Genomic DNA, 12,861 nt, shown 5'->3' with positions numbered 1-12,861 from the left:
AGAACAAACTTAAAAGACCTAATAATGTTTCCTACCTTAAATATTCTCAGCATGTTTTTTAAAAATGTTTTCTAATTTTATGGTGTTTGTTTTTGTAATCATATCATTATGGGTTTTTTTTTAATCTTATAGGTGTTGTCTAATGTTGTAAAGCGCTTAGAGCTTCTAAAGATTAGGTGCTATACAAAGTCCTCATTATTTATTATTATTATTACAGGGCATTACAGGGCATCTGTACTAATTACAGGGCATTAAGACTTGTCTGTACTAATTACAGGGCATTAAGACTTGTATGAACTAATTACAGGGCATTAAGACTTGCCTGTACTAATTACAGGGCATTAAGACTTGTTGGTAGAGTGTTACTAAATACCTACAGTTTGGTACAGTATTACTAAGTGCCCACAGTTTGGTACATTATTACTAAATAGCTACAGTTTGTTACAGTGTTACTAAGCACCTACAGTTGGGTACAGTATTACTCAGTAACTACAGTGTGGTACAAAATTACTGTACCTGCGATTTGTGCCCCAATACACTTTGAATCTTGTCAGCGTTATCCTCATACCATAGAATTGGTGAGTCACATTATCCTAGCCTGTACTAATTACAGGGTACTAAGACTTGCCTGTACTAATTACAGGGCATTAAGACTTGGCTGTACTAATTACAGGGCATTAAGACTTGTCTGTACTAATTACAGGGCATTAAGACTTGTCTGTACTAATTACAGGGCATTAAGACTTGTATGAACTAATTACAGGGCATTAAGACTTGTCTGTACTAATTACAGGGCATTAAGACTTGTATGAAAATGGGCTTTTGCAATACATTAAAAAAAATTGAAGGTGTGCTTTGATTCAAACTGAACTTGCTCATATTCTCTGTTCTGTACATGCAGTGTAATTTAGTGATAACTGACAGTTTTGCCTTAATCCTAACATGACATTGCAGTACTGTACATGCAGTGTAATTTAGTGATAACTGGCAGTTTTGCCTTAATCCTAACATGACATTGCAGTACTGTACATGCAGTGTAATTTAGTGATAACTGGCAGTTTTGCCTTAATCCTAACATGACATTGCAGTACTGTACATACAATTTAACTAAGTAATAACTGGCAGTATTGCCTAAATAAAAACATGACATTGTAGTGTACATGCAGTATAATTTAGGAATTGGCAGTGTTGCCTAAATCCTATCATGGCATTGTTTTATACATACAATGTAATTTAGTAATAACTGGCAGTATTGCCTAAAGTCTAACACGTCATGGTACTGTACATGCAATATAATTTAGTAATAACTGGAAATATCACCAAAATCTGAATATGGCATTGTTCTTTACATAACAGTGAAATTTAGTAATTGACAGTATTACTTAAATCCTAAATTGGCATGGTATTTATATTGGATCTTTAAAGAAAAGGAAGAGGATGAAAAATGCTAAAAAAAATTTTGTTTCAGAAAGTGGGGTATGACACATCCACATGCACGCGTTATGATGTCAGTTTCTATTTGAAGAGCAAAATCAAGCATATAGTCTTGGGCACAAAATGTGCAATTTCATCAGTAGTTTTAATCATTTTAACATTTATTTCAGCTTCCATTGAAAGCACCAGTAATTTGCTTAAGGATCGATTGGAGTCCATTTTTTTAAATTCAGAGCACTAGTAATTTGCTTAATGTTTGCTTAAGGATCGACTGGAGTCCTCTTTTTAATTCCGAGCACTAGTAATTTGCTAAAGGATCGATTGGAGTCGATTTTGTTTTATTCAGGGCACTAGTAATTTGCTTAAGGATCGATTGGAGTCCATTTTTTAATTCAGAGCACTAGTAATTTGCTTAAGGATCGATTGTAGTCCATTTTTTCCATTCAGAGCACTAGAAATTTGCTTCAGGATCGATTGGAGTCCATTGTTTCCATTCAGAGTACTAGTAATTTGCTTAAGGATCTATTGGAGTCACATTTTTTCCATTCAGAGCACTAGTAATATGGTTAAGGATCGATTGGAGTCCATATTTTCCAGTCAGAGCAATAGTAATTTGGTTTAGGATCGATTGTAGTCCATTTTTTAATTCAGAGCACTAGTAATTTGCTTAAGGATCAATTGGAGTCCAGTTTTCAAATTCAGAGCACTAGTAATTTGCTTAAGGATCGATTGGAGTCCATTTTCTTCATTCAGAGTACTTGTAATTTGCTTAAGGTTTACTTAAGAATCGATTGGAGTCCATCTTTTAATTCCTAGCACTAGTAATTTGCTTAAGGATCGATTGGAGTCCATTTTGTTTTATTCAGAGCACTAGTAATTTGCTTAAGGATCGATTGGAGTCCATTTTTTAATTCAGAGCACTAGTAATTTGCTTAAGGATCAACTGGAGTCCATTTTATCCATTCAGAGCACTAGTAATTTGCTTAAGGATCGATTGGAGTCCATTTTTGTCCATTCAGAGCACTAGCAATTTGCTTAAGGATCGACTGGAGTCAATTTTTCCATTCCCAGCACTAGTAATTTGGTTAAGGATCGATTGGAGTCCATTTTTTAATTGAGAGCACTAGTAATTTGCTTAATGATCAATTGGAGTCCAGTTTTTAAATTCAGAGCACTAGTAATTTGGTTAAGGATCGATTGTAGTCCATTTTTGCCTTTCAGAGCACTAGTAATTTGCTTAAGGATCAATTGGAGTCCATTTTTTTCCATTCAGAGCACTAGCAATTTGCTTAAGGATCTATTGGAGTCCCACTTGTTCCATTCAGAGCACTAGTAATTTGGTTAAGGATCGATTGGAGTCCATTTTTTCCATTCAGAGCACTAGTAATTTGCTTAAGAATCGATTGGAGTCCATTTTTTCCATTCAGAGCACTAGTAATTTGCTTAAGAATTGATTGGAGGCCATTTTTCCATTCAGAGCACTAGTAATTTGCTTAAGAATCGATTGGAGTCCATTTTTGTCCATTTAGAGCACTAGTAATTTGCTTAAGAATTGATTGGAGGCCATTTTTCCATTCAGAGCACTAGTAATTTGCTTAAGAATCGATTGGAGTCCATTTTTTCCATTCAGAGCACTAGTAATTTGCTTAAGAATCGATTGGAGTCCATTTTTTCCATTCAGAGCACTAGTAATTTGCTTAAGAATTGATTGGAGGCCATTTTTCCATTCAGAGCACTAGTAATTTGCTTAAGAATCGATTGGAGTCCATTTTTGTCCATTTAGAGCACTAGTAATTTGCTTAAGAATTGATTGGAGGCCATTTTTCCATTCAGAGCACTAGTAATTTGCTTAAGAATCGATTGGAGTCCATTTTTTCCATTCAGAGCACTAATAATTTGCTTAAGGATCAATTGGAGTCCATTGTTTTTTCTCCATTCAGAGCACTAGTAATTGCATTTAAAGATCAGTTGGAATCAAATTATTTTCCCATCCATCCTTACTCTGTTCAAGGAATTAAACTTGAATAATATATAATGTTCAAAAAATTAAAATTTAGTAATATATAATGTTGGTATTATAAATGTTTATAAATCAAACCCCTTGAATTTAGTTTAGAAATAATAGTAACAATATTTCATTTGCTTTGTACAAAATAGGAATATTTTAATATACTAGTATGTACTCAGTTTAATAATTGTTCTGGTACATTAACAAGAAATCGACAAAATAAAACAAGTATAAATCTGCAGCCAAAATTGTAAAGTATCGGATTATAACAGGAATCAACATATTCATTTAAGAATTTGTATGAACTGGTGTCAACACAGTCATTTCGGAATTTGCCTGAACTGATGTCAACATATTCATTTCAGAATTTGTCTGAAGTGATTTCAGCATATTCATTTCAGAATTTGTCTGAAGTGATTTCAGCATATTCATTTCAGAATTTTAACTTGTCTCAAAGTATTCATCTCACAATTTGCCTGAACTGATGTCAACATATTCATTTCAGAATTTGCCCCTACTGATGTTGACATATTCATTTCAGAATCGGAACTTGTCTCAAAGTATTCATTTCAGAATTTGCCTGAACAGGTGTCAACATATTCATTTCAGAATTTCTCTGAACTTGTGTCAACATATTCATTTCAGAATTTGAAATGGTCTCAAAGTATTCATTTAAGAATTTAATCTGGTGTCAACATATTCATTTCAGAATTTGTCTGAATTGATGTCAACATATTCATTTCAGAATTTGTCGGAACTGATATCAACATATTCATTTCAGAATTTGCCTGAACTGATGTCAACATATTCATTTCAGAATTTGCCCCTACTGATGTTGACATATTCATTTCAGAATCGGAACTTGTCTCAAAGTATTCATTTCAGAATTTGCCTGAACAGGTGTCAACATATTCATTTCAGAATTTCTCTGAACTTGTGTCAACATATTCATTTCAGAATTTGAAATGGTCTCAAAGTATTCATTTAAGAATTTAATCTGGTGTCAACATATTCATTTCAGAATTTGTCTGAATTGATGTCAACATATTCATTTCAGAATTTGTCGGAACTGATATCAACATATTCATTTCAGAATTTGTCTCAACTGGTGTCAACATATTCATTTCAGAAATTGCCGGAACTGATATCAACATATTCATTTCAGAATTTGTCTCAACTGGTGTCAACATATTCATTTCAGAAATTGCCGGAACAGGTGTCAACATATTCATTTCAGAATTTGTCTCAACTGGTGTCAGCATATTCATTTCAGAATTTGCCTGAACTGATGTCAAAATATTCATTTCAGAATTTGCCTGTCCACTATGGAGAACATGGCAGCCCGGTGTTTGCATGATATTCCAATACCCATCAACATAGCTCATACTTAAGTTAGTTTCTGTGGCAAACAGTTCTACTGTGTGCTTTGGGGTACTGTAATATCCAGCTCCTTCCATGTAACCAATGAGGCGAGGCAAGGAGTGTTGTTTCACCTTGTTATTTAATATATAATTGGGTCAGTATCACGTGGGCTTACATCTGACACGAAATGTGTCATTTCTTAACAATTTATTTTACTTTTTTTATGATTTGTCATTGATAAGTCCTATCGCTGGTTTAATGAAACTACTAAAGATACGTGAACGATACGTGTTTAAATTCTCGTATTTTAAGAGTTGGAACAAATTGCTCTTTAAAAATCTTACAAAATTTCATTCTTAACAAAGTCCATTGATGTCGACAGGTCCGTATATTTGTACATAGGATATCTCTAATATTTTATGTTTAAAATACTTTTAGTTTAAATTTGTACATCCTTTTATGTTTAAAATGCTTTTAGTTTATATTTGTATTTTAATATAGAAGGATGGACTATACAGTCTGAATTAAAGAATATTATCTGATCTTTATTCTGAATTAGCAAATATACCATGACCAGAATGCAAAGTATTTATAAGCCAATATATAATGTTCAGAATTCAGTTTCTACAATCGAACTATTTTCAGTACATTGAAGAATTAACTTTAGAAAGCCGAAATGATGTAAAAGGTATTTTCAAAATCTTTCCCCATTTACTTGAAAACATTTTCAGCTACAAAAACATACAGGAACATTTATGACGGTTATCAAGTCAAAATTGACAAATATCCTAGTATAAAAAAAAGCTATTAAAAATAGCTTTCAATTGTCAGGTTTTCTCATTTGGAATAAGATTTCTCATGTTATAAAATCATATACAATCATCTCTTCCTTCCACAATAGGTGTAATAGATGAACAAAATCCGAAATAATATGAGTCCTTATCAAGCATAAAATGCACCAACTACCTGTTTTTCTTTTCTGCATAAATGTACAATTTATATGAATAGTTTTTAAAGTAGTGTGTTTGTGTGCGTGAATGTAATTATTATTATCTTGTATATTATATACACAAGGGACCGATCATTTAATTTTCAGACGGGTAGGTGGGGCCTGAGATTTCACTTGAACCAAGATAAAAAAAAATTGCCACAAAAATAGTTCTTTTTTTCAAGTAATATAATTGCAATGCCTGAGATTAGCAGTGGCAGACTGCTAGCCTGGGATTAGCAAATGTCCTGTCAGACAAGTACTTTTCAGTAGTCAGATGACTGGTTAACTTGAAGATGTCGACATTCAGCTAATGAAGGACTAGAATATATACAGCAGGACTAGTACATTTTTCAGGCTACTAGTCCTGAATGGATATGATTAGTTCTCTTTTGTACAAATCAGATCAGTGCAAGAATAATTTTTAAAGTTATTTGTGGGCTGGAAATATAATGCCCCCATCAGAAATTAATTGGTTAGACCCTAATAAAGGCCTCTAGGCAGATTAATTCTTAATTGTAATTGTCACACCCTCCATGAAACGTTATTATTATTATTATTATTATTATTATTATTTATATACAACTTGACTGTATTACATATTTTATATTTTCTGTCGTAATTTGGTTTTGGGATGTTTTAATTCAAGATGTCTGATTCAATGTATACATGATAACCTCACGCTATTAAATATAACGGGGGGTATCAATTTTAAATTTAATTTTTTTAACGTTTGGAAACATTATCATGTCCAGATGTAATCTGTATTCTATTGAATTAGACCAACAAAAAAAAAAAAAAAAAAAAATAGAAAGAAATGATCCTATACACACGAAGTGAAAAGGGATGCAAACATGTTGCTTCAGCGCCTTCTAAATTGCAAGCTTTATGCAGACGTAATTGTAGGCTAACATGTCCAATTTTATAACAAGTACTGGCTAAGTTTATAATAAAATTTTTTTTAATAGGTTGCAAGGAATTAAAAGGCTATGAAACATTATTTGTTATTGAAGACTATGAAACATTATTTGTTATTGAAGAATAACTGCAGAATTTATTAAATACAAGACATCAATACAGTTAGGAAGGTGAGAAAGGACTGCGTTGAAAGTATTTTTTCCCTTATTTCGCGCGCGATATCGAAGATCATGTTTTCTCTTTTGAGGTTGCTAATGATAGTTTTCCTATTTCTTCAGTTTCCCTAAATCTGGCCATTTCGGCTGTAAGTTTTCTGGTGCCATTGGCAAAGTAGTTTGTTATTTTATTCCCAATAATAATTCGACAGGGCTGTATCCATTCGTTAATGGTGTTGCGCGATATGTCAAAAGAGCTATGTAAGGATCGTTTGCTTTTTAAGCATTCTTTTAATTGTTTTAACAGCTCTTTCGGCCAGACCTTTGCTCTGTGGATGTTTTGGACTGCTTGTAATATGCCTGAATCCATAATTTGTCGCAAATTCTTTGATTATTGCTGAAGTGTATTGCGGACCAGTGTATGAAACTAATAATTCTGGTATACTGTATCGCGCAAAGATTGATTTGAGATGACTGACAATTGCTTTTGAACCTGTGCCTTGCAAGTTTACTATTTCGACATATTGTGAAAAATAATAAATCACCAAGGGATATGTTTGACCATTCAGTTCAGTTAAGTCTGATTCGAATCTTTGCCGAGGTCGACTTGGAAATTCATTTGGTATCATTGGTTCAGTTTCATCTCTTGAGTTTTTGGTGCAATTTTGCCAAGACTTTACCAAGTGTAAGAGCTGAGTATTTAGTCCTTTCCACCAAACTGACGTTTTGGCGCGTTCTTGGCATTTAACTAAGCCTTGGTGACCATTGGATATTCTCTGTAGGATTTATTTTTGAAGCGATTCTGGAACGACCTGGCGTGTACCTTTCGTTAAGAGACCATTTAGACTGTAAATTCATTCACCTATATCTGCCAAATGGGATTGAGGTTTTCCGTCAATAGCGGATTTCTCTGGCCACCCTTTTTCACAGAATTGTACATGTAGTTAGAAAATCGAATCATTTCGATATTCAGACTTTACTTGTTCAAGTCGACTATTTGATGCGGGCAAATCACTCACTACCAAATCAACATAGGCGTTAGTGTCAGCCTGAAGATCTCTGTCGCGCTCAGCGTGATAACTTAAAGGTGCTCTGGTTAGAGCATTAGCAGTAACATGAACTACATAAAAGTTGAATCTCTTCAAACGCACTCTAAAGCGTTGAATTCTAGGGGGTAAATCTCCCAAGTTTTTGTTCTCATTAGTGGTACTATTGGCTTATGGTCAGGTTCAAGTTTGAATTGTGACCCAGTTTAAATAGCTACTGAAGTGTTCACATGCCCAAGTTATCTCTTTTAACTGATTCATTCAGTTTAGTTTGATCCACGTAAATTCTTACCGTACCATTTGGTTTCGGAACGACAACCATTGCCGCGCACCACTATGTGGGCTCATCTACCAACTCCTCTTCAACTTTATTCATTAAAGGGATAGGAACCTTTTTGGGGGTAGATAGGGCATTACGCTTTGGCAGTTTTGTCCAGAGGTATCTTATAGAACCACTTTGTTTTCCCAAGGCCTTTAAACAAATTTGGGAATTTCTCGCGATAGACCCCATCTAAATTTATGGATTTATCGTGACTTTTCCTTGCATTTTGTGAGTTTTGATCTGAGGCATTTACTGAAAATATATTTACCTGTTCAATAATCCTGTGGGCCTGAATCGCGGTGCATGATTCAGTCCCTTTACAACAAATATTTCTTGTACACTGAATGCATTTTTCGACTCCAGTTCACATATAAATTTTCCCAGCACTTTAAGTTCAGAGTTTTCTGTCCCATACAGTTTTCGATCAGACTTGGAAAGTATTTGGTCTCCAATCTTTCGTAAATCCCTCTCAGGAATTACAGTCACATCAGCTCCAGTATCAATCTTGAATAAAAGTGAAGCTTTGCTCAGTCTCACACGCGCTATCCATGGCTGACCCTTCTTTGTGCTAACAGTCCCTTGAAATCCAGGTTCCGCTCTCGAATCTATTGTGCGAACTGCTGATTTTGACAGCAGTTTTCATAGCGTCCATTTTGCTTACACTTGTGGCTTTCTGCTTCTTTTGCGGGAAACTGGTCCCGAGAATGATTAACTTTGTTTCCACATCTCGTACAGCCTTTTCTGCTGACATCGTTCTGTTAAACTTTTGGGATTTTTCGTTTCTGCTTCCCATATTTCAGTGAGGATGATTTTACAGTCATTCGTTCTCAAGTTGCTCGTACAATTGATTGTTGCTTTTCACAGCCCCATTTTGTCAAGCTTGACTAACGGCAGACTCTAGAGTTAAATGTGCATCTAATTGCAATTTTTTCTCTGCTCATTTCATCATGCTGTGGCCAGAAATTACAATCATCTGCCAACACATAGATAGATGTAACAAAACTGTCCACTGTTTCTCCCTCTTCCTGCTTTCTTTGATTAAATGTTCCCTTTCAAAAATTACACTCCTCTTTGGAATGAAATATCGCACGAATCTATGTCACGAGCTTCCACTTCTTTTGATCTTCATCTGTCAAGTTGAACGAAGACAATATGTCATCAGCCTAACTACTCATGGAATGAATTAATGTATTCAATTGAATTTCTTCCGTTTTCATTAAGTCCAGACACTTGACGAAAGCGTTCAAAGCGCTGAAACCACCTGTCCGAAGTCTCGGGTTTCGAAAAGTCCAATTTGTTAGGATTTGTAAATTGAAATGAAGCCATTTTCAACTCTGATAATTTCAATCCTGTGTTTTTACCACTGCCACCATGTAATGTTATTTGTTATTGAAGAATAACTGCAGAAGGCGTTCTATACTATTTATTATATTCCTAACGTTTTCGTACAGTTAGGAAGGGGAAAAAAGGCTGCCTTGAAAGTATTTTTCCCATGGAACTTAAAACCCCAGTGAACATATAACATAAACCAGCTGTTGGTGTATATCATTCTTTATCCAGTGTGGAATGTCTGATTACTTTTACTGTCAAGTGATATTTCAAAGCTACCTAGATTAAAGCTTACAATACAGGCACCGTTTTCGTACGCAAGAAATCAAAAAGGACAAAACGTATCGTGGCGAATATTCGACACTACAATAACATTTCTGTTTCGTTCAACTCAGTGACATTCTTCAAAATATAATAAAATGTATGTTTAGTACTGCGCTCTACATTGTAATTTCTTAAGGCAATACCATATTCAGAAAAATGCATATCTAGATAATGCATTATATAATTTCCACAAGTTGGTGATAGCGTTTGTATTCCATTCTAGTAACATACTCTGTTTTCCAATCACGTGTCTAAACACGCACATCGTACACATCAATAACATTGCAATGGCTGTACGTCATGAAGAATCTGGAATTCGTAAAGAATCTAATTCTCAGTGGGGTTTTACCTGGTTTACCTTTTGGGATTAGGTACTTTATAAATTTTCCATCTGCTGAAACCTGCTGGACACCTCGTGAATTTGATCCACATATATAGATGTTTCCTTCTTTGTCCGTGTCCAGGGCACATTGCCCAACAATGTCTTCATGTGTGTAAACAAATATAACCTTCCATGATGAATTGTAGGCAACAATTATATTTCCGGAATGATACAACACGTATGTAATTCCTTTGGACATGTTAGTCGTGACAAGCGATGGACGGAGGAGTTGGTGACCTTCATAGTGTTTGGGATGGATCCTTCTGATCTCAGTCCCTTTCTTGTCCACTATCAGTATACAGTCTTGATCTGTCCACGTGGAAATCACCAGTTTGTCCCTCAATGCCGCTAATCCCCAACACCTCAGCTTTGTTTTAATCTCTTTGGATTTATGTATTTTATCAGTGACGTCCAATATATAAATTGTTTTCTTATAGGGCAATGAGACAGCAACTTCTGTATCGGACATAGAACATGCACTCCACGGTCCCTCCTCAAGAGACAAACAATCCATGTACTTATAATTATTTGAAAAGATCTTTATTTTGGAATTCCCATGATCAACAAAAAGGACTGATCCAGGCAGCTGTACAATATCTGTAAGGTAAGATATATGTTCGTCCCCTGCTATTTTCACATAAACCTCTGACAATTTCTTTACTTTTAAATCATTCTGAATTGTTGCCGAAGGCCCACTATGGTCATTGTCGATGCTTTTAGTTAGCGTCAGACATGTGGAAAGAATAGTTTTTGTTCGGAGCATATTAATTTTGCCAAGCGTGCACAATTTGTTTACCAGTTCGTGAAAACTCTTATCTACAATAAATGTCATCCTAACACATGTTAAGTCCTTTTGAAACTCTGCTACTCTATGGAAGTATCTCTCTTGATTCTGGTTTAGCTTATGAAGCACGATGATCTTCTTGACCTCTGACCCGTGGGCCATTACAAGGTCAAGCTGAATTAGATCCGTTTCATTTTCGGTCAGAAGACTGAGTACTTTGGCTTTTTGGGATTGTAAGTTTAATTCCTCTGCTTTCTGATTGACATCCATTATGGAAGCTAGATCATCTTCAAATTTTTTCATCTTGGTATCAATTGTAGCTACGAGAGAACGAATCTGTTTTGTAATGGTTGCTTTATCCTTATTAAGTGTATCGATATTTCCTATAACAACTGACGTCACTTGTTTCAAATTGCTTTGACACGTTTTCAAATTTGTTTCCACTTCTTTAGACGCAACGGATATACAAAAAGTTGTTATCATTTCATCAAGCGTGATGATTGTCTCGCATTTTCGATGTTCCAGAAACCCACAGGTGCTGCAAAACATTGTGCTGTGGTCCCTGCAAAAGAATTTAATGCGTTCATTTGAATGCTTGGAGCACATTTCTATGAAATCTAAGTTTGGTAGTATGTCATTCGAATTGTTTCCAGTATTTAAGTTCAGAATATTTCCTTTATTACACGCTGAAATGTCATTGTGGTACTCTTGGCACAAAACACACATGGATTTCTTACATTCCCGACAATAAGATATTGCCGGTGTTTCTTTTTTTCTCTTGAAGCACAGATCACAGAGTTTTCCTGGAGGAATATCCACCTTTAAATCCAACAGAGATACCACCATACTGTTAACGGGAAATAATTCTGCCCATTTATCAGTGTCAATTGTAGGATCAGGTGGAGCTGTGCTTGCCCTACACACAGGACAGGGAAAGCTTGCCTGTCGTGTACCATTATGGGTCACCTTGCTGTTGATATGTGACTGAAGACATGAAGCACAATAGGTATGTCCGCATGGCAGAACTGTGGGCCTTTTGAACGTATCCTGGCATATTGTACAATTTATAAGCTGAGTAAACTGTCCTTGTGCATGTGCCATTTTATTTTAGCGCTGTCAGCTACTACTTAGTTTGCCATAAGGAAATACAATGTGTATGCACCGAATCGTATTACTTGGCTGTTTTCTATACAAATTCAATAACACTGCGTACCATATCCTGACTTCTCGGTAAGATAACCTAATAACATCCTTGTCATCAGACACGTGATTTGTATGGCTAGCGATGACGGCCATAACGTGTATAATAAAAGAGTTATAACACAGCTTCTATATTCTTTCGCCTAAGAGGACATAAAGGTAAAACTGTATGGATTACGCTGAGTTTTTAAAATTTTCAAATCTACTCAAGGCTGAACATAATTTATACATACTGAATGCACATTTAAAGATATAACTTACATTTCTTTGCCATTATCTAAAATCGTAGCATTTAAAATAACAATCATGTCACATTTTATTTCATTGTCGACATCCATTCTTAACTCCAGAAAGGACATGTCCGGCGAATGTTACTCGTAAAATGTCCCTCAATTCTGTTGCATATGCTTACATTTGTTGTATAATGTCTGCAAGGTTTTGTATCATTCCTCGGAATAGGTACATATTATCGAGAGCTGTATGATGTTGGGTGTATAATAAATACAGGCTATGTGCAGAGCCGTCACTGGAAGAAACGGCGCCATGGGCGAGCGTCGCATTTGGCTTTCACCCTCCCGTAAATATAATGCCACTCCACGAAATGGTACT

General features: G+C 35.2%; 1 protein-coding gene across 1 annotated transcript; it reads right to left on the bottom strand.

The window, feature by feature from the left end:
• Positions 1–10,127: 10,127 nt before the first annotated feature.
• On the bottom strand, positions 10,128–12,245 carry LOC149774689 (uncharacterized). The gene has a single exon (XM_089944797.1). It carries the CDS (start codon positions 12,151–12,153, stop codon positions 10,138–10,140), a length of 2,016 nt encoding a protein of 671 aa, XP_089800923.1. The 5' UTR covers positions 12,154–12,245; the 3' UTR covers positions 10,128–10,137.
• Positions 12,246–12,861: the final 616 nt, after the last annotated feature.

Source organism: Sinohyriopsis cumingii, unplaced genomic scaffold (assembly GCF_028554795.1).
Source record: "Sinohyriopsis cumingii isolate HCF-2022 unplaced genomic scaffold, ASM2855479v2 utg000160l, whole genome shotgun sequence".
Classification (NCBI taxonomy): domain Eukaryota; kingdom Metazoa; phylum Mollusca; class Bivalvia; order Unionida; family Unionidae; genus Sinohyriopsis; species Sinohyriopsis cumingii.
Note: the sequence above shows the minus strand (reverse complement) of the source record. Positions and strands in the feature narration are given on the sequence as shown.

What these genes read in the sequence shown, in the direction of transcription:
- LOC149774689 (XM_089944797.1), bottom strand. Translation starts at nt 12,153, where the DNA reads ATGGCACATGCACAAGGACAGTTTACTCAGCTTATAAATTGTACAATA.